Raw genomic sequence first — 20,566 nt, 5'->3', positions numbered from 1 at the left:
CATGCCTGGATGTAGGTTCAGCGGTCTCAGCCACAGATCTGCCTGCTCTTTCACAGCTGTCCACAACTCACAAGCAGTGTGAGGTTTATCACCTAAGCTTATGAGTTTCAGCACAGCCTGTTGCCGCTTGGCAGAGGCAGTACTGCAGTGCTTCCAGATTGTAACTGATGTGGTGATATCTGAGATGGAGGCTGAACATGAGGAGGAGGAAGATGATGCGCAGGAGCTGTACACTGTGGGGGCAACTCTTATTGACATAGGGCCCGCAATCCTCGGTGTGGGGAGGATGTGTTCCGTCCCAAGGTCCGACTGGGTCCCGGCTTCCACTATGTTTACCCAGTGTGCCGTCAGGGAGATGTACCGTCCCTGGCCACAAGCACTTGTCCAGGTGTCCGTTGTCAGGTGGACTCTCCCAGTATGCGTTGTTGAGGGCACGGCAGATGTTTTTGGGACACGTGCTTGTGTAGTGCTGGGATGGCACACCGGGCAAAATAGTGTCGGCTGGGGACCAAGTACCGAGGGACGGCCACCGCCATAAGGTTGCGGAAGGATTCCGTCTCCACCAGCCTAAAAGGCAGCATTTCCAACGCAAGCCGTCGTGAAATGCGCGAATTTAGGACTGTGGCCTGTGGGGCGTTGGCTGCAAATTTGCGCTTTCGTTCAAAGGTCTGGGATATGGACAAATGAATGCTGCGGTGGGACGTGGACGTTGATGCTGTTTCTTGAGAAACAGCCATAACAAGTGAAGACTGAGAGGAGGGGGCATCTTAGCATGCAGTATGGACAGGGGGTTCTCTTACACGCACAACAGCGGAAGAAGCAGTGGTGACACCCGCTGACACTGGTCGTGGACCCTGGGGTTCGCCACACAAAGTCGGGTGCTTTGCTGACATGTGCCTGATCATGCTGGTAGTTTTGTCACCCTTGCTGATGCTGGCCTGGCATGTGGTACAAATGGCCTTTTTGTGGTTATCAGCAGAGTCTTTAAAAAAATTCCAGACTCTGGAAGACCTACCGGTTGTACTGGCAACGTCCCTCGTGTTGGTGTTACGGGGAACTGTTGCCCGCCTTCTGTCTGCAGCCATCACACTGCTTCTTCCTGCCTGTTGGGGTACTCTGCCTCCCTCCCCCTGTGTGCTGCTGGCCTTGCTCTGGGTGTCCTCCTGCCACGTTGGGTCAGTTACTAGATCATCCCCAACCTCCTCCTCTTCCGCACTACGGTCCTCCTCCTCACTTCGTGGCAATTGTGTCTCGTCATCGTCCACCTTGTGACAAATTGCCAGCGTCGCCTTCCTGTGGCTGTGGCTGTTCAAATATTTGGCCATCGCTACATGGGATCTCCTCTTCCACCACTTCAAGCGGAGCAGGCGAGGGGCACAAATATGGAAATGGACCAGTAAACAGCTCTTCGGTGTGTCCAACTGTGGGATCAGTTGCTGTCTGACGACATTCGGCATGGTGGGAAGGAAGGAGCATCAGGATGAGGAGGAGTATGCGGTCGAAACTCACGGCTACTAAAACTTGACCGTGTGGAAGACCGACCGGAGGTGGAGGTGCCCAGGTGACTGGAAGTATTATCTGCTATCCAATTAATAACCTGTTCACACTGATCAGTTCGCAATAGTGGTGTTGTTATGTGCTTCCATAGTAATTCGGTCAAGAACTGGGAGCGAGAAGATGTGGCTGTTGGTTGTGGCACATTTTCACCTTGGTCACGGTCCTGTCCTCTGCACGCACCATCACCAGAACGTCCAGTTCCATGTCCCTTGCCACACGCCTTGCCCATTGTAAATGAAGTAAAATAGCTTACACTCACACTATCAATGGCAAAAGGGTAATAAAAAGGAGATTAGAACCGTGGAAGAGGAAACCACAGTTCTAGTTCTCTGGCCTACACCAGAATCTTTTAAACAGATATATCTGTGTCTGAACAGTCAGCGAGACACTCACACTGTTTTTTTTTAATGGAAAAAAGGCAAAAAAGTGGATAATACAGAGATTTGAACCGTGGAAATGCAAAACCACAGTTCTAGTTATCTGGCCGAAACTAGACTCTTTTAAACAGATATATTTGTGTCTGAACACTCACAGACACACTCAATTTTTTTTTTGGGGGGAGGGGGGGGAATACCAAAAGGTTAATAAGACGGATATTTGTACAGTCTGACTGAGGGGAAAAAAAAAAAAGAGGATTTAGATTGAAAAAAAAAAAGGATTTTTCCTGGCCTCTGAGATCTGGTGCCAAGTCTAGCAATTTGAGAAGCAGCACACAGGACTGTAATGCAGTGTTTGTTGGTATAAGCACTGCGTCTCCTATAGAGCTTGCCTGACTGCCTGATATCTGGGATGGATATTAGTCCTCAGAAGGACTGTTTGTTTGATTTTGCAGGCTTTAGAGACCCTACACTACCTATTTCGCAGTATAAATCTCTCCCTAGCTCAGCAGCACTCTCCCTACACCGTCTGATCCGGAGAGACTGTGTCCAAGATGGCGGCGCCCAGTTTTAAATACTCGATGTGACGCTGTGCGGCCAGCCAATCACTGTAATGCCCACAACCAACATGGCTGCAGCATTACAGTGACAGGCTGGCAATCCCTGCATGTTCATTGTCTCTGTAAAGAGCGCCAAACATGCAGGGCGGAGACCCGAGCTCCCGCCCGAGTAACCCGAAAATGCTCGGTGCTCGCTGAGCATCCCGAGTAGTGAGATGCTCGGGCGTGTACCGAGCAGTGTCGAGCATGCTCGCTCAACACTAGTTATGACACAAAACATTGGTAACTCATTGGATTGGTTATAAGAAGCTAGCCATCTCCCAAAAAGGCAAATACAGCGCACTCATAATTACAGTTACAGTACCTTTTTCCACTGGCTAGTTGTCCAAGATTTATATTTTTTGGCCCATGCGAGTCGTTTTGCCTTCATTGGAGATGTCAGAAGTTGTTTCTTTACTGGCTTTGTTGCCATCCGACCAGCTTCCAGAAGCCTGCGCCGTACAGTCGAATCGCTAATATCAATACCTGCAGCGAACAAGTCTCTTTGGAGGTCTTTACTTGTTTTTCTTGCATTCATTTTACTATTTCTGATAAGTGTTTTATCAGTTCTTGGTGTCGTTTTCCTTTTTCTTCCACATTTTCCTTTTCGTTTTGGAGAAACCAATCCAGTTTCATTGTGTCTGCGAATTATTCTTGAAACGGTAGATTTTCCAATACCAACGGTGGAAGCGATTTCTCTTACAGTCAGACTTGTATGTTCATTAAGAGTAATAATTCTAGATCTCTTCCGTGGAGTAACATCCATTTTTACAGGCACGAATCACACAGAGAAAAAGTACACTAAACCACTCCTCACAGAAGCAAGCTCTCAACTGAAGCTGAGGGGGCAGCTAGCTGTTATTTTCTGACTAAAACCAGTCAAACCACATTTTGTTACTCAAGGTTGTACCCTCACACCTGTTCAAAGCAGCTAAAACTTGTTTGAATCACTGACTGGTAACCAACTTACGATTTTACTTAAAAAATGCTTTGTCCCAATTAATTTGCACAGCACTGCAAGTCTGGTGAATTGCCAGGCCAGTCCAGCACTTTTACTTTATTTTCTTCCAGGAATCTCTTCACACACTTGGAATTGTGGCATGGAGCCAAATCTTGTTGGAATGTCCCTTCAAATTTACGCATGAATGGCACAATAAAACGTTTTAAAACGACTATGTATTTGGACGAATTCATCACGCCACCAACAGAAAATAAGCTCCCTGTACCATCAGCTGTAATAAAGCCCTAAAACAGCTGTTTTTGAGGGTGTTTTACAGTTTGTTGAATATGACCAGCTCGCAATGGTTCATTTTTGCTTCTTCTAACAACACTTGCTCTGTACCCTTGAACAAAAAGATGGGTTTCATCACTGAAAATTACTGTATCAGTTGCTTACTTATACTGTACATTTTCTCCAATACACCCATTTCAATGCCGGTCAGGTTATTGCCATTGGCAATCATCACTTTCCTCATTGGTACCACAGAACAAACCTTGCAGTCAAATCATAAAGGGTATTAATACTGCTAAATTGTCATCTGCCCCCACACTGACTCTCCATGATGGACCCATATGGTAACTATTTAAAACAGGGTGTTCACTCTGGGTGCTTTCATATTGCGTTTTGCCACCCATTCGTTGCCCCACGGCAAAAAGGGATTCAGGCATCTGTGCAGATGGAGCCATAGACTAGAATAGTGCTGAGAGAGTGAATGTGTGCTCTGCCATGCATCACTTTCGGAGGTATACATAGACGCAGTCTACATCTAAGTGTCCGCCTCCAGTAGGCATATACACCCGAAAATGATGCATGGCAGAGCACACGTTCATTGTTGGCTCCATTACGGTCTATGTCGACATATACATCCGAATTCCATTTTCAGGGGAGTTGAACACATGCCCCAACGAGACCAACGAATGGGTGGCTAAACCCAATGTGAAAGCACCCTTTGCCAACAGTGTACCTATTAACCCCTTTACCCCCGAAGATGGTTTGCACATTAATGACCAGGCCAAGTTTTACAATTTTGACCACTGTCACTTTATGAGGTAATAACTCTGGAACACTACAACTGTTCCCACTGATTCTGAGATTTTTTTTTTCATGACATATTGTGATGATCGTGCTAAAATTTATTCGATATGACTTGCGTTTATTTGTGAAAAAAAATATTAAAAAAAAAATCGGAAATTTGACAAATTTTGAAAATTTAGCAATTTTCAAAATTTTAATTTTCATGCCCTTAAATCAGAGAGATATGTCACACAAAATAGTTAATAAATAACATTTCCCACGTCTCTTACATCAGCACAATTTTTGAAACATGATTTTTTTTTTGTTGTTAGGAAGTTCTAAGGGTTAAAAGTTGACCAGCGATTTCTCATTTTTCCAACAAAATTTACAAAAAAACATTTTTTTTTTAGGGACCACATCACATTTGAAGTGACTGAGGGGTCTATATGACAGAAAATACCCAAAAGTGACACCATTCTAAAAACTGCACCCCTCAAGGTGGTCAAAACCACATTCAAGAAGTTTATTAACCCTTCAGGTTCTTCACAGGAATTTTTGGAATATGGAAGAAAAAAATTAACATTTAAATTTTTGCACAAGAAATATTACTTTAGACCCAAATTTTTTTATTTTTGCAACGGTAACAAGAGAAAAGGACCCCAAAATTTGTTGTGCAATTTCCCCTGAGCAGGCAGATACCCCATACGCGGGAGAAAACCACTGTTTGGGCGCACGGCAGGGTTTGGAAGGGAAGAAGCACCATTTGACTTTTTGAATGTACAATTTGCTTGAATAATTAGCGGACGCCATGTCGCTAACTTTTTCCACAAAAATCTTTTAGACACAATTTTTTTTCACAAGGGTAAGAAGAGAAAATGGAACCTAAAACTGTTGTGCAATTTCTCCTGAGTACGCCGATACCCCATATGTGGGGAAAATACACTGTTTCGGCGCACAACAGGGTTCAGAAGGGAAGGAGAACTATGTGACTTTTTGAACACAAAATTGGCTGGAATCGAGAGCGGACGACATGTCGCATTTGGAGAGCCCCTGATGTGGCTAAACTGTGGTAACCCGCCACAAGTGACACCATTTTGGAAACTAGATCCCCTCAAAGGTCTAGTTTCCAAAATGGTGTCACTTGTGGGGGGTTTTCACAAACCCCACATGGCATCCGCTAATTATTCAAGCAAATTTTACATTCAAAAAGTCAAATGGCGTTCCTTCCCTTCCGAACACTGCCGAGCTCCCAAACAGTGGTTTTCCCCTACATAGGGGGTATTGGCGTGCTCAGGAGAATTTGCACAACAAATTGCATGGTGCAATTTCTCCTGTTACCCTTATGAAAATGCAAAATTGGGAGCTGAAAAACATTTTTTGGGGGAAAAATGTGAAAATTTTATTTTTACGGCTGAATGTTATAAACTTCTGTGAAGCACCTGGGGGATCCAGGTGCTCAACACACTTCTAGATAAGTTTCCTGAAGGATTTTATCAAGGGGTATAGTGAACATTTTGAACCCAGAAGTACGACACAGAATTTGATGACATTAGGTCATCATATTGAATAAGTTGTCCTTAGTCTTGAGCGCAAGTGCTCGCTACTTGAGTTTGCATCGGGTACTCAGGTATGCACCATGTATTGTGGGTGCTCGAATGACATGCTCGAGTCCCTGCCCCGCATGTTTCTCGGTTGTTAGACACCCAAAAAAAAACATGCGGCGATCGCTCGTGCATGGTAGGCAATCCCTGCGAGTTTTTGTTTGGCTGTATAACAGCTGCGAAACATATGGGGCGGAGACTAGAGCACCCGCGATACTCCATGCATACCCGAGCACCCGATGCAAACTCAAGTAGAGAGCACTTGCGCTCAACACTAGTCGTCATATCTTCAGCATTTTTTTTTTCTTTACTTCCCAACACAACCCTAACCCCAACCCTAGCACAACCCTATTTTTGGAAGCTGTCATACACTAAAAGATGCTCTTTTTGCAAAGACTAGTGCGTAATAATAATACGTATCTGGTCCAATAGGCACAAGGCACAGATACATATTATTACGCCTGATGTCAGAAAGGCGTTAAACTAGCAACAGGTCAAGGTTTGCAAGAAATATCTCCAGAAACGTTCTAACTCTTCCGAGACCATTGTGATTCTTTGGGATGAATCTGTTATTGGAGACCTCTCTGGACTCTTCCTGAGGTTGATAATTTTTCCCTTCCTCCCAGGTCTCCAATTTCAATCACCTCTTCATGACTTAACAGGGGTTGACTAGGTTCATGATGCAAGTCTGCAGTCACTTTATGTGACTACAAACTTGTGAATTCTCACATCACGCACAGTGACGTCAGAATTCTTCAGTGACGGTGGCAAGAGCAGATTGAGGTGACCACAAGTAGGCAATATGCATACTTCCGGCCACATTCCAACTAGAAGTAATAGTAATAATAATCTTTATTTTTATATAGCACTAACATATTCGGCAGCACTTTACATACATTATCATCACTGTACCCATTGCGGCTCAATCTAGATTCATTATCAGTAGCTCTTTGGATTGTGGGAGGAAACCGGAGAACCCGGAGGAAACCCAGACAAATACGGGGAGAACATACAAACTCCTTGCAGATGTTGTCCTTGGTTGGATTTCAACCCAGGACCCCAGTGCTGCAAAGCGGCAGTGTTAACCACTGAGCCACCGTGCTGCCCATAGACACGAGCGGCCTCTCTCAATTCACTTGTATGATCTCGCTGCCGATATCGGAGATTCCTGACAGCGCATGGTGAGTGAGATGTGAAGATTCAGAAATCTGCAGTCACGTAGAGTGATTGCATGTTTTCATCACGAACCTGGATAACCATTTCGAAGGTAACAGATATACAGAGGATTCTTCATCCCCATGAAAAGGACTATACACACACTACTACATAACCTGTATAGTCGTATTGATATTAAAGAAGTTGTCCACTACTTGGACAACTCCATGTCATCCCCCACGCTTGGCCCCGATAAAATAAAAAAGCTTATACTCCCCTCCCGTGCCGGCACCGTACCCGTGGTGTCAGCACTCTCTCCCCGGCGCTCTCGGGCTGTTGTTGTGATAGGTGACACCGGCGCCCAATCAGGGCTGGCGTCACTGTCCCCGCCTCCTGTCGAATTGAACATGAAGAGGAAGTCAGAGATCAGCTGCAGCATGGACTTCCTCTTCATGTTCGATTTGTCCGAAGGAGGGAACAGTCACGCCAGCGCTGATTGGGCGCCGGCGTCACATGTCGCAACAACAGCATGGAAACCCCGGGGAGAGCAAGTGCCAACACTGCGGGAACAGCGCCAGCACGGGAGGGGAGTATAAGCTTTTTTTATTTTATCGGGCCAAACATTTAGTTCAAGGAGTTGTCCTAGCAGTGGAGAACCCCTTTAAAGTCCCAGAAGCTTTTACGCAAATGTGCTCCAGTCCCCTAGGAATGATTTTATATATCCCTTGAATTTTTGTTCAAAATTGTGCGACATTTTAGTGGAACATGCAAATTTTTTATGTAAATAGTCACAAAAAGGTCAAAGAGAAAAATAAAAAGTTTATTATTTTGAACAAAATTCATGAATCTCATGCGCCATTTTGAATAATTTGACGCAAAAAAAGTCAAAAAATACCACAAAATAAAAAAAAAAGTAAAGTGCCTTTAACCCCCTTTATCCCCGAAAGTCCAATTTTTACAATTCTGACCAGTGTCACTTTATGAGGTAATAAACGGATCCCAGTGATTCTGAGACTGTTTTTTTTTCACGACATATTGTACTTCATGATAAATTTTACCACTATTTGATATGACTGGCTTTTATTTGTGAAAAAATCTGAAACTTGGCCAAAATTTTAAAAATTTTGCAATTTTCAAACTTTGAATTTCCGAGCCCTTAAATCAGAGAGATATGTCACACAAAATAGTTAATAAATAACATTTCCCACATGTCTACTTTACATCAGCACAATATTGGAACCAAATTTTTTTTTGTTAGGAAGTTAAGGGCAAAAAGTTGACCAGCGATTTCTAATTTTTCCACAAAATTTACAAAACCATTTTTTTTTAGGGAACAGATCACATTTGAAGTGACTTTAAAGGGCCTTTATGAAAGAAAATACCCAAAAGTGACACCATTCTAAAAAATGCACCCCTCAAGGTGCTCAAAACCACATTCTAGAAGTTTATTAACCCCTCAGGTGCTTCACAGGAATTTTGGAGATGTGGAAGAAGACAATGAACATTTAACTTTTTTTCACAAAAATTTTACTTTAGACCCAATTTGTTTTATTTTTTGCAAGAGTAAAAGGAAAAAATGGATCCTAAAATGTGTTGTGCAATTTCTCCTGAGCACACCGATACCCCACATGTGGGGGAAAACCACTGTTTGGGCGCACGGCATGGCTCGCAAAGGAAGGAGCGCATTTGACTTTTTGAATGTAAAATTTGCTTGAATAATTAGCAGACGACATGTCGCGTTTGGAGGGCCGCTGATGTGGGGTTTTTCACTGCTTAGGAACATCAGGGGCTCTCTAAACGTGACATGGCGCGAAATGGGGTCACTTGTGGGTTTTTTTCACTGTTTAGGCACAAGTGACCCCATTTTGGAAACTAGGAAGGAACTTACGTAGATGTGTGGTGAGCACTTTGAACCCCAAAGTGTTTCACAAAATTTTATAATGTAGAGCCGTGAAAATAAAAAAAAAAATCACTTTTTTCCACAAAAAAATATATTTTAGCCCCAATTTATTTATTTTTTTCACAAGGGTAACAGCAGAAATTGGGCCCCAAAAGTTGTTGTGCAATTTCTCCTGAGTACGTTGATAACCCATATATGGGAGAAAACTACTGTTTGGGCGCACGGCAGGGCTCGGAAAGGAAGGAGTGACTTTTTTTGAGTGCAGACTTTGATGGAATGGTCTGCGAGTGTCATATTGCGTTTGCAAAGCCCCTGATGTGCCTAAACAGTGGAAATGCCCAACAAGTGCCCCTTTTTGGAAACCAGACCCCCCAATTAATCCATCTGCATATGTGGTGAGCACCTTGAACCACCAGGTGGTTTCACAGAAAATTATAACGTTGACTTGTGAAAATAAAAAAAAAACAGTTTTTCCACAAAAATGTTATTTTAGCCAAAAAAAAATATTTTTGCAAGGGTAACAGGAGCAAGTGGACCACAAAATGTGTTGTGCAATTGCTCCTGAGCATGGAGATACCCCATGTGGTCGAAAACTACTTTTGAGGCACAGTGCAAAGCTCAGAACGGAAGAAGCGCCATATTGGGAGTTGATATTTTGCTAAGCTGGTTTGACGGTGCCATGTCATATTGGAAGAGCCCCTAAGGTGCCAGAACAGCAAAAAACCCCATAAGAGACCCCATTTTACAAACTACACCTCTCAATGAATTCATCTAGGGGTGCAGTGAGTATGTTGACACCACATGTGCCTCACAGAATTTTACACCATTGGGGGTGAAGAAAGAATAATTACATTTTTACCACCAAAGTTTTGTTTTAGCCACACAATTTCTGCTGAATGTAGAAATACCCCATATGTGGCTGTGCAGTACTGCTTAGCCACACGGCGAGCCTCGGGAGGGACGGAGCGCTATTTGCCTCCTGGAGAGCAGATTTTCCTAGAATAGTATGCAGACTCCATATACACAGCTCCTAAGTGCTAGAAAAGCAGAATCCCCCCTCAAGTGACCACATTTTGAAAAATATTTCCCTTTGGGAGTTTATCTACAGGTGTGGTGAGGATTTTAACTACATGGGCGTTGCTGCTGAGTGAAAATTGCAAACTACCGTTGTAGTGACAAGTACATTATGCTCAGCTTGTGCTTCTGGAAACATGCACCCGTAAATTAGGAGGTCTCTCATTGCTACAGAAATGTTAAACATGTGGACGCTAACTGGGGTTTAGGCACACTGTGGGGCTCAAAAGGGAGGTAGGCATTTGTATTTGGGAGCACAGAATTTGCTGAATTTCTTTTGGGGGGCAAGGGCCATTTTGCTTTTCCAGAGCCTTTGTGCCACTAGTAACGTGGAAGCCCCCTATATTTCCGTTAACAGATGACGAACCTGAGTGGGGACTTGCTTTTTTATGTGGATAGAGTCGAAGCTTTTATTGTGATCCAAAATGTTATGGAAAATGTTCCCATTTATGTTGTGCGCTAAGCTGAGCACTGATATTGGGGTTTCCATTTAAACCTCTGAGTGACGTGATTCAGATGAAACCCCCCGAGGTATCCATTCACTACAATGAGGCAGCAGGGTTAGGCCTCTCTCACATGTTAGTGTGTCCGGTACATGTGGTGACAGTTTCCACATGTACCGGAGACGCATACACATGCAGCCACATTCAAATGAATGGGTCTGTGCACATGTCAGCGTGTTTCCAAGGATCGTGTGTCCGTGGGCAAAACATGTTGACATGTCTGTTTTTTTTGCGCTTCACAGGCCGCAAAACGTCCCACAAGGATGACATACCGGCGCCTGGGAATCAGAGTACAGATAGCACTATTCTCAAGCGCCGGATGCTGAACGCTGCCCTCATCATTTTCCCCTGCTTGGGCTGCGATCAGTGCGAACAAGGGACAATGATGAGAGTAGTATTCTGCTCCCGCTGTGTCCTGGTGTAAAAATAATAATAAAATAAAAAAATCCTTATACTCACCTGTCTGAAGATGTTCCCCGTTGTAATCCACCTGACCGCTCACGCAGAAGAGCCAGGGAGAATGACTACTCTCAATCTTGTCCCTTGCTCGCGCTGATCGCAGCACCAGCAGAGGACAATGATGAGGACAGCGTTCAGCACGTGGCGCTTGGGAACAGCGCTAACTGTACCTCTGGGGCACTTTTTTCTCACCTGCCATCCGTATGCAGTCTATTTTTTTTTTTACAGCAGAAGCTATTAATCACTTACAGTTTTCTATGTTACAGAATTTCAATGTATCCGTAAAATCGGATGCTGTACTGTGGCTCTATATAGCATCAGATTTTTTTCACGCACCCATTGACCAGACATTATCCCAATGTAATTAAAAATTAAACCCAAAAACTACATCAAGCACTCGGTATCATCATAGGAGCGCAGAATATTTTGGCACAAGAGTGTGTATCTTAGATTTAACGTCTGATCACCTATTTCATGAAATGGTACTGTACAATAGTCCCTTAATCACATGAAGACAGCTTTCTAAGGGGCGGAAGTTAGCTGTGTCTTAACAATAGATGAGACATCTGTCAGGGTATGTGCCCACGATGCGTCCAGGCCTGCGGTCAAGACACTACGGAAGAGCTGCTGGCGGTTTCCACTCATCAATGCAAATGAGCGGCCCCGGAGCTGCGCTCACTGAGTGACAGGACAACGCTCCTGAGCTCAGCTCGGAGTGGCTCATTCTCCCTGGCTCCTCATTGTCAGCGGTCAGAGGATTACAGCGGGGAACACTTAGGACAGGTAAGTATATGGATTTTATTATTTTATTCTTATTTTTACACAGGGACACTGTGGGAGCAGACACTACTACCCTCATAATTGTCCCTGCTGGTGCTAATCGCAGTGCTGGCAGGGGACTATGATGAGGACAGCGTTCAGAACCCGGCACTTGGGAACAGCACTAACTGTAGCACTGATTACCAGGCGCCGGTACGTGTCACACTGATGACAGCGTGAGACTCTTTTGCGGACCGTGCATCCGTGAAAAAACAGACATGTCAGCGTGTGGAGCACACAAACAAATGTTCAGTGGAAACACAGTGACATGTGCGCAGACCCATAGATTTGAATGGGTCTACGTGTGTCAGTGTCTCCAGCACGTGTGGAAACTGTCACCACACATACTAGAGACATGGATGTGTGAAAGAGCTCTTAATCCAATTCAAATGGTATATTGTGGGCCACAGCTGAAGTGAAATGTCAGATTTGGAGGTCTTGTTTGGGAATTGGGCGAGTGTCTTTATCTACATAACTTAGAAGGGCCCATGTAAAATTAGGTGCGGCATTTAGGAGTAAAGTGCTGGGTGACAGATCTATGTACCTTGGGGCAGAAGTTCTGCATGTGTTTTTTTTTAAAAAATAAATATATATATATAAGGCTAAGTTCACACGTTGCAGGGTTTTTTTAATGAAGATTTTAAGCTGCGTTTTACAGTACCAGCAAAAGCTATGAGATTTCAGAAATCTCATGCACACACTTTGTTTTTTTCCTGATTGATTTGGAAAATTGGTGCATTTTTGAAAACTGCAGCATATCACTTATTTCAGTGTTTTTTTCACTCATAGAAAGCAATGGGTAAGTGCAAAAATGCTGCAAAAAACGCAGGTATCAGATTTTGCTGCATTTTTGGTGCAAAAATCTAAAGAAGTTGCTGTATCCTTTTTTGGGGACACTAAACATTATCAGCATGCACAAGAGACAATAAAAGAGCAGCAAAAACTGCTTTTTGAAGCTGCTTCTTTACTGCCAAGTGAGCAGGTTTTGCCTGTGGAAAAAAAACGCAGCAAAAGCACAATATGTGAACATAGCCTTATACAAAAACCTAGATAGGTCAATTTGTGATTAAGGCTATGCTCACACGTTGCGTTTTTGGTACATTTTTTGCTCTGCAGCAAAACCTGCTCTCTTGGCAGTAAAGTTTCTGCCTCAAAAAACAGGTTTTGGCTGTGTGCCCACGATACGTTCTTTAAGCGTTTCCGCAGCGGCAAAAACGCTGCAGAAACGCTTAAAAAACGCATGGTAGAAGGCCTGCCATGTTCCCCAATGATAATCCGCATGTGCTGTGCACATGCTGCAGAAATTTCAGCTGCGGGTTATCATTGCGGAAAAAAACGCAGCAATACCAATTATTTTGCGGAAGCGCTGCGTTTTCGCCGCCATTGACTTGCATTGAATCGCTTGGATTCCGCATCACTGCATCTGTACATGCGGAATCCAAGTGTTTCTATGTGCGGATGGTACCTGGGTGTGGAGGACAGGAGACTATCCTCCGGACCCGGGTACCACAGAACCTGTAAAAAAAAGAATACAATAAAAAATAAATATTATACTTACCTTCTGATGGACCCCGCAGTCTTGCTTCGCTCCGTCATGGCTGCCGGCAGATCGCGGTAGACTGAAGGACCTGTGCTGACGTCATAGTCATGTGACGGCAGGTCCTTCCGTGTACCGCGATCTGCCGGCAGCCATGATGGAGCGAAGCAAGACTGCGGGGGCCATCAGAAGGTAAGTATGATTTTTATTTTTTAACATTCTTTCGGTCACACTATATAAATCCATGCCGTTTGCATGGATTTATATAGTGTGACCAAGTTGTCAAGCACTTTCCAAGTGATGCTAAAATCGCTTGACAACCCGCATGCGGAAATGCATGTGAAGAACGCTTCACTTACGCTTGTCCCTGGCAGGAAAAAAGCATGTACAATCTGCATGTACAATCCGCATGCGTTTTTTCTGCCAGGGAGATGCAGAAACGCTCAGGAAAAATCCATGGCATTTCTGCATCGTGGGCACATAGCCTTTCTTTTGTTTTTGCTGCGGTTTTTACAGCGTTTTTGTCATTGTCTATTTGTTTCTTATGCGTGCTGATAAAGTTTAGAGAGAAAAAAAATACCTAATTAAACTTACTTAGGTTTTGTCACAAAAAATGCAGCAAAAAAATACCTAATTAAACTTACTTAGGTTTTGTCACAAAAAATGCAGCAAAAAAATACCTAATTAAACTTACTTAGGTTTTGTCACAAAAAATGCACCAAAACCTGCGTTTTTCAGCGTTTTCTGGCACTATGCATTATTTTCAATGGGTGAAATAAGCTGTAAAAAACGCTGAAAGAAGTAACATGCTGCATTTTGCAAAACCCAAGGTTTTGCATAAAATACTGAGGACAAAAAAAAAAAACACAAGCTGTGTGCATGAGATTTCTCCCTTACACTGTGTTCCAAATTATGCAAATATTTTCTCAGATTTTCCCAAATTACCTATATGAATTGCAGTCATTGTAATTTTCCAGTCAAATAACTATTAGAGTACAATTGAAAGGTTTTTGTACAAAGTGCCTATGATAACAGTATATTTTTTAAAAAATAAAACACAAACTGCACTCAAAATGCATGTTCCAAATTATTATGCACAGCAGAGTTTTCAACCTTTTCATTTTAATAAAGAACAAAAAAATGGTCATTTTTGAAATTATAAGCATTAGCAGGTTATTACAAACTGAAATCAAACAGTTTTCAACTCAAAACTTTATTCTAGGTGACGTTACATTTGCACATAGGACCGCTTGTTCGAAAGGAGCTTCTGAACTCTCTCGTCCATTGAATTTGTCAGGTTTTGGATGGTTTCTGCTTCAATTGTTTTGCATGAGGACAGAATACCCTCCCAGAGCTGTTGCTTAGATGTGAACTGCCTCCCGCCATCATAGACACTCCTTTTGATGATGCTCCAGTGGTTCTCAATGGGGTTGAGGTCAGGGTAGCATGGGTGCCACACCATAAGTTTGTCCCCTTTTGTGCCCATATCAGCCAGAGATGCAGATGTGTTATGTGCAGCATGAGACGGTGCATTATCACGCATGAAAATGATCTTGCTGCGGAATGCACGGTTCTTCTTCTTGAACCATGGAAGGAAGTGCTGTTTGAGAAAGTCAACATACATTATGGAGTTCATCTTTACCCCTTCAGGGATCCTAAAAGGGCCGACAATCTCTCTCCCCATGATTCCAGCCCAAAACATTACTCCACCTCCTCCTTGTTAGCGCCGTAGCTGTGTTTGCATGGGGTGTCCATCAACCAGCCATCCTCAACTCCATCCATCTGGACCATCGAGATCATTTCATGCATGATAATGCCCCGTCTCATGCTGCACATAACACATCTGCATCTCTGGCTGCTATGGGCATAAAAGGGGACAAACTTATGGTGTGGCACCCATGCTCCCCTGACCTCAACCCCATTGAGAACCTCTGGAGCATCATCAAAAGGAGTGTCTATGATGGCGGGAGGCAGTTCACATCTAAGCAACAGCTCTGGGAGGGTATTCTGTCCTCATGCAAAACAATTGAAGCAGAAACCATCCAAAACCTGACAAATTCAATGGACGAGAGAGTTCAGAAGCTCCTTTCGAACAAGCGGTCCTATGTGCAAATGTAACATCACCTAGAATAAAGTTTTGAGTTGAAAACTGTTTGATTTCAGTTTGTAATAACCTGCTAATGCTTATAATTTCAAAAATGACCATTTTTTTGTTCTTTATTAAAATGAAAAGGTTGAAAACTCTGCTGTGCATAATAATTTGGAACATGCATTTTGAGTGCAGTTTGAGTGTTTTATTTTTTTTTAAATATACTGTTATCATAGGCAGTTTGTACAAAAACCTTTCAATTGTACTCTAATAGTTATTTGACTGGAAAATTACAATGACTGCAATTCATATAGGTAATTTGGGAAAATCTGAGAAAATATTATTTGCATAATAATTTGGAACACAGTGTAGATACCGGTCTGACACCTCTCACTCAGCCAAACCAGAACTCACACTTTGCACTGACGAGGGGCAGTACCCCGAAACATAGTATCTGCAAATTGAGTTTCTGGTTCTGCCTTATATCCTAAAGCTATGTGCCCACGATGCAGAAATGCTGCATATTTTTTCCGCTTCTCCCTGGCAGGAAAAACGCATGCGGATTTTACATGCGTTTTTCCTGCCAGGTAGAAGCGTTTGTCAAGCGTTTTTGCATGCATTTCTGCATGCGGGTTATCAAGCGCTTTTCCAAGCGGTTTTAGCATCACTTGGAAAAGTACTTGACAACTTGGTCACAAGTTGGATTTATATACAGTCATGGCCAAAAGTATTGAGAATGAGACAAATAGTAATTTTCCAAAGTTTACTGCTTCATTTTTTGTAATGGCAATTTGCATATACTCCTGAATGTCAGAGTGATCAGCTTAACAGCAATTACTGTACTTGCAAAGTCAATATTTGCCCAGAAAATGAACTTTAACCCCCAAAACACATTTCAACATCATTGCAGTCCTGCCTTAAAAGGAGCAGCTAACATCGTTTTAGTGATTGATCCATTAACACAGGTGTGGGTGTTGATGAGGACAGGGCTGGCGATCAATCTGTCATAATTAAGTAAGAATGACATCACTGGACACTTTAAAAGGAGGCTGGTTCTTGGTATCATTGTTTCTCTTCAGTTAACCATGGTTATCTCTAAAGAAACACGTGCTGCCATCATTGCACTGCACAAAAATGGCCTAACAGGGAAGAGTATCGCAGCTACAAAGATTGCACCTCAGTCAACAATCTATCGCATCATCAAGAACTTCAAGGAGAGAGCTTCCATTGTTGTCAAAAAGGCTCCAGGGCGCCCAAGAAAGACCAGCAAGCGCCAGGACCGTATCTTAAAACTGTTTCAGCTGCGGGATCGGACTACCAGCAGTGCCGAGCTTGCTCAGGAATGGCAGCAGGCTGGTGTGAGTGCTTCTGCACGCACTGTGAGGCGGAGACTCTTTGAGCAAGGGCTGGTTTCAAGGAGGGCAGCAAAGAAGCCACTTCTCTCCAGAAAAAACATCAGGGACCGACTGATATTCTGCGAAAGGTACAGGGAGTGGACTGCTGAGGACTGGGGCAAAATCATTTTCTCTGATGAATCCCCTTTTCGATTGTTTGGGACATCTGGAAAACAGCTTATTCGGAGAAGAAGAGGTGAGCGCTACCACCAGTCTTGTCTCATGCCAACTGTAAAGCATCCTGAAACCATTCATGTGTGGGGTTGCTTCTCAGCCAAGGGAATCGGCTCACTCACAGTCTTGCCTAAAAACACAGCCATGAATAAAGAATGGTACCAGAATGTCCTCCAAGAGCAACTTCTCCCAACCGTCCAAGAGCAGTTTGGCGCCCAACAATGCCTTTTCCAGCATGATGGAGCACCTTGCCATAAAGCAAAGGTGATAACTAAATGGCTCATGGAACAAAACAGAGATTTTGGTTCCATGGCCTGGAAACTCCCCAGATCTTAATCCCATTGAGAACTTGTGGTCAATCATCAAGAGACAGGTGGACAAACAAAAACCAACAAATTCTGGCAAAATGCCAGCATTGATTATGCAAGAATGGACTGCTATCAGTCAGGATTTGGTCCAAAAGTTGATTGAGAGCATGCCAGGGAGAATTACAGAGGTCTGGAAGAAGAAGGGGCAACACTGCAAATATTGACTTGCTGCATTAACTCATTCTAACTGTCAAAATAACCTATTGGTACTCATAATATGATTGCAATTATATTTCTGTATGTGATATAAACATCAGACAAACACTAATAAAAACCAGAGGCCAGCAGATCATGTGAAAATATAATTTTGGTGTCATTCTCAAAACTTTTGGCCATGACTGTAGTGTGACCAAGTAATAGTTAAATAAAAAAAGAATAAGAATGACATCATGGCAGGTCCTTTCACGCCACCGCGACCCATACAACAGACCGGACGCATCGCTGACGAGACCGGGGGCCATCAGAAGGCGTGTCCGCATAATTAATGGACATGCTGCGTATTTTTCCGCAATGATAATCCGCAGTGGAAATTTCCGCAGCATGTGCACAGCACATGCGGATTATCATTGGGGACCATGGGGCAAGTATTACCAAGCGTTTTTTAAGCGTTTTCACTGCGGTAATTCGGCGGCAAAAACGCTTGAAAAACGCATAGTGGGCACGCAGCTTTAGTCATGTGATAAGGCTCCTTAAAGGGTCACTATTGACTTTTAGGTTTGCTACTTCCTGTAGGTGGCACTAGAGTTCTGGTCCTCTTCCTCTCTGAAGAGACAATTTGCATGAGATCTCTGAAATCTCAAGACTTTTCTGGTACTGTAAAATGCAGCTGAAAATTTGCATAAAAAAAAACACATCAAGAAATAGCACCAAAAATGCAACGTGTGAACATAGCCTAAAGCTTCCCTTTACAGAAAATATATATACATCTGTATTGTCATAAAAATGCATGGCTGTGTACAAATTAAGAAAGTTTTGTGGCTCCAATGACCACTGTGCAGTAGTCTGCTGCCACCTAAAGGAGATAAGGTGATTCCTCCCTTTATAGGATTATCTACATCCTAATAATTCATTTAATCTTGCAATAAAAAGCATCATTTTTTCCTATTGCCCTATGCACTCATCTTCCAAGACCACTCTTTTTTTTGTTGATATAGGGCTATATAAAAGGGCTTGTTTTTTTGTGGACACATTTTTCTATAGCATCTTTTACTTTACCATATAATGTAATGAAAAACAGGAAAAAAAATATATTAATGGGGTGGAATGGTCTAAACAGAAATTCTGCCACTGCTTTCTGGGTTTTTATTTTTACAATGTTCACAGCGTGGTAATAATGACAAGTGAAGTTAGCTCTGTTCTGGTGGTCAGTAGGATTTATAAATATTTTCCTACCTTTAAAAAAAAAAAATCTATAAAAATTTGCTTTGAATCGCTTTGAGATACATAGAATTTTTACTTTTCCCCCAATGGAGCTGTGGGACAAATATATATATTTTTTGGAAGGGGTGAGCTGTAGTTTTCATTGGAAGCATTTTGGGGTACATATAGCTATTTGATAACTTTTTTTTTTTGGGGGGGGGGAGAAAAGTAGCAATTTTTTTTCTTAGAAAAAGAAAAAAAAAACTAAAACTACTTTTTAATTCTTTTTCCCCTTGAAGAGCTTGAACCTGCGGTCAATTCTTTGCGGTTATAATACATTGTGTATAGTAATTTTAGCGATTGCCTTATGGACCAGACTATGCAAAATAAATGTGGTCTTTTTTAGCCATCTGGGTGTGGCCTTTCAACCATCTCAAATGTGGCTGATGGGTGCAACTAGGAAAAAAAAATTATAAATTTTATATTCTATCGATCTATTTTTTTTTTAGTTCCCTTCTGCCAATATCCAAAAAACAAAATCAGGCTGAGAGTCACGTAGTCAGAACATTTTTACCGCACAGTGTAAAAATAAAACCCATAGAATAATGTCAGAGGTGCTTTTGTTCCCCTTCACGCTTAAAATAAAAGTGTTCGGCCTCTTAGAAAGGGAGGAGGGAAAGTACAAGAACTGGCTGCAGTGGTAAGAGGTTTAAAAGGGCTTAAAACTTTTGGAAAACTCATCCTCTGGCTACAGTTTAAAAACAAAACAAAACTGATCTTCACTCCCCCTCCCCGGGTCCAGCAAAAAGTCTCCGCTGTTGCTCCTGGTGTCTGCTATTGTCCACAGCCCATAACTGAACTCTGCCCAAGATGACAGCATGAGCCGCTGAGCTCAGTGATTGGCTGCAGCGCTGCTGATGTGACGTCAGCTCTAACAGACACCGGGAGCAGTGGTGAAGACTCAGCGCAGGACCTAGGGAGGGTGAGTAAAGCAGTTTATTTAATTTTATTTAAAACAAAGTGCAGCTGGGTGACAGTTTCTGAAACTGGAAAACCCCTTTAAGCCACGCCTTCTTTCTAATAAAAACACACCCCTTTGTGCTATGCAGTACAAAAAAAAAAAAGCATCTATATTTTTTTAATTATGAAACATGGCGTCCATACTCCAGAATTAGGGGGGACGATAGTGATAAATCTGCCCGGTCGTCTCTTCCCATTTTCAGGACATTTCATGTGAGTTGGCAAAAGACGGCCATGACAGACCCTTCCTACACAGATATTCTCCCTGGAGACACAGAATATGACTCCCAACAGGGAATAATGCTCCATACAACCTCCACTAATACTAGAAAAACAAATGTCTGCTTACATGTGGTGGTCAGCCGGCTGTACCTCACATAGCCGTTACCTAGGATACACCTCACCACTATCTCCATGGAAACAAGCACCCCAAAATGGCGCTACACCAACAGCCATCTCTCATAGTCCTATCACCCCATGATGTGACGTCACGCCCGCCGCGTTCCCTCACCCAGACAAAGACTCAGACAGAGTGGGCGGGATCTCTTAGTTTCCCCGCCAACTGCC

The 20,566-nt window shown here is 43.0% G+C and overlaps 1 protein-coding gene across 3 annotated transcripts in view; it reads right to left on the bottom strand.

Annotated features, from left to right (window-relative positions):
- The window catches only part of RCOR2 (REST corepressor 2), a 74,969-nt gene extending 54,453 nt beyond the window's left edge, over positions 1–20,516 (bottom strand). For 2 of the 3 annotated variants that reach the window (XM_073658535.1, XM_073658536.1), the window contains exon 1: positions 20,349–20,516. In XM_073658535.1, coding sequence (XP_073514636.1) covers positions 20,349–20,415 — 67 coding nt within the window. In that variant the 5' untranslated portion in view covers positions 20,416–20,516. The remainder of the gene's footprint in view (positions 1–20,348) is intronic. The other variant, XM_073658538.1, reaches the window with a different exon arrangement.
- Between the last annotated feature and the right edge of the window lie 50 nt (positions 20,517–20,566).

The sequence above is a fragment of the Phyllobates terribilis genome, unplaced genomic scaffold, assembly GCF_046119375.1.
Source record: "Phyllobates terribilis strain yellow unplaced genomic scaffold, ASM4611937v1 Scaffold_13__5_contigs__length_258822181, whole genome shotgun sequence".
NCBI lineage: Eukaryota > Metazoa > Chordata > Amphibia > Anura > Dendrobatidae > Phyllobates > Phyllobates terribilis.
The sequence above is the reverse complement of the archived record's forward strand: the minus strand, read 5'-3'. Positions and strand labels throughout refer to the sequence as shown.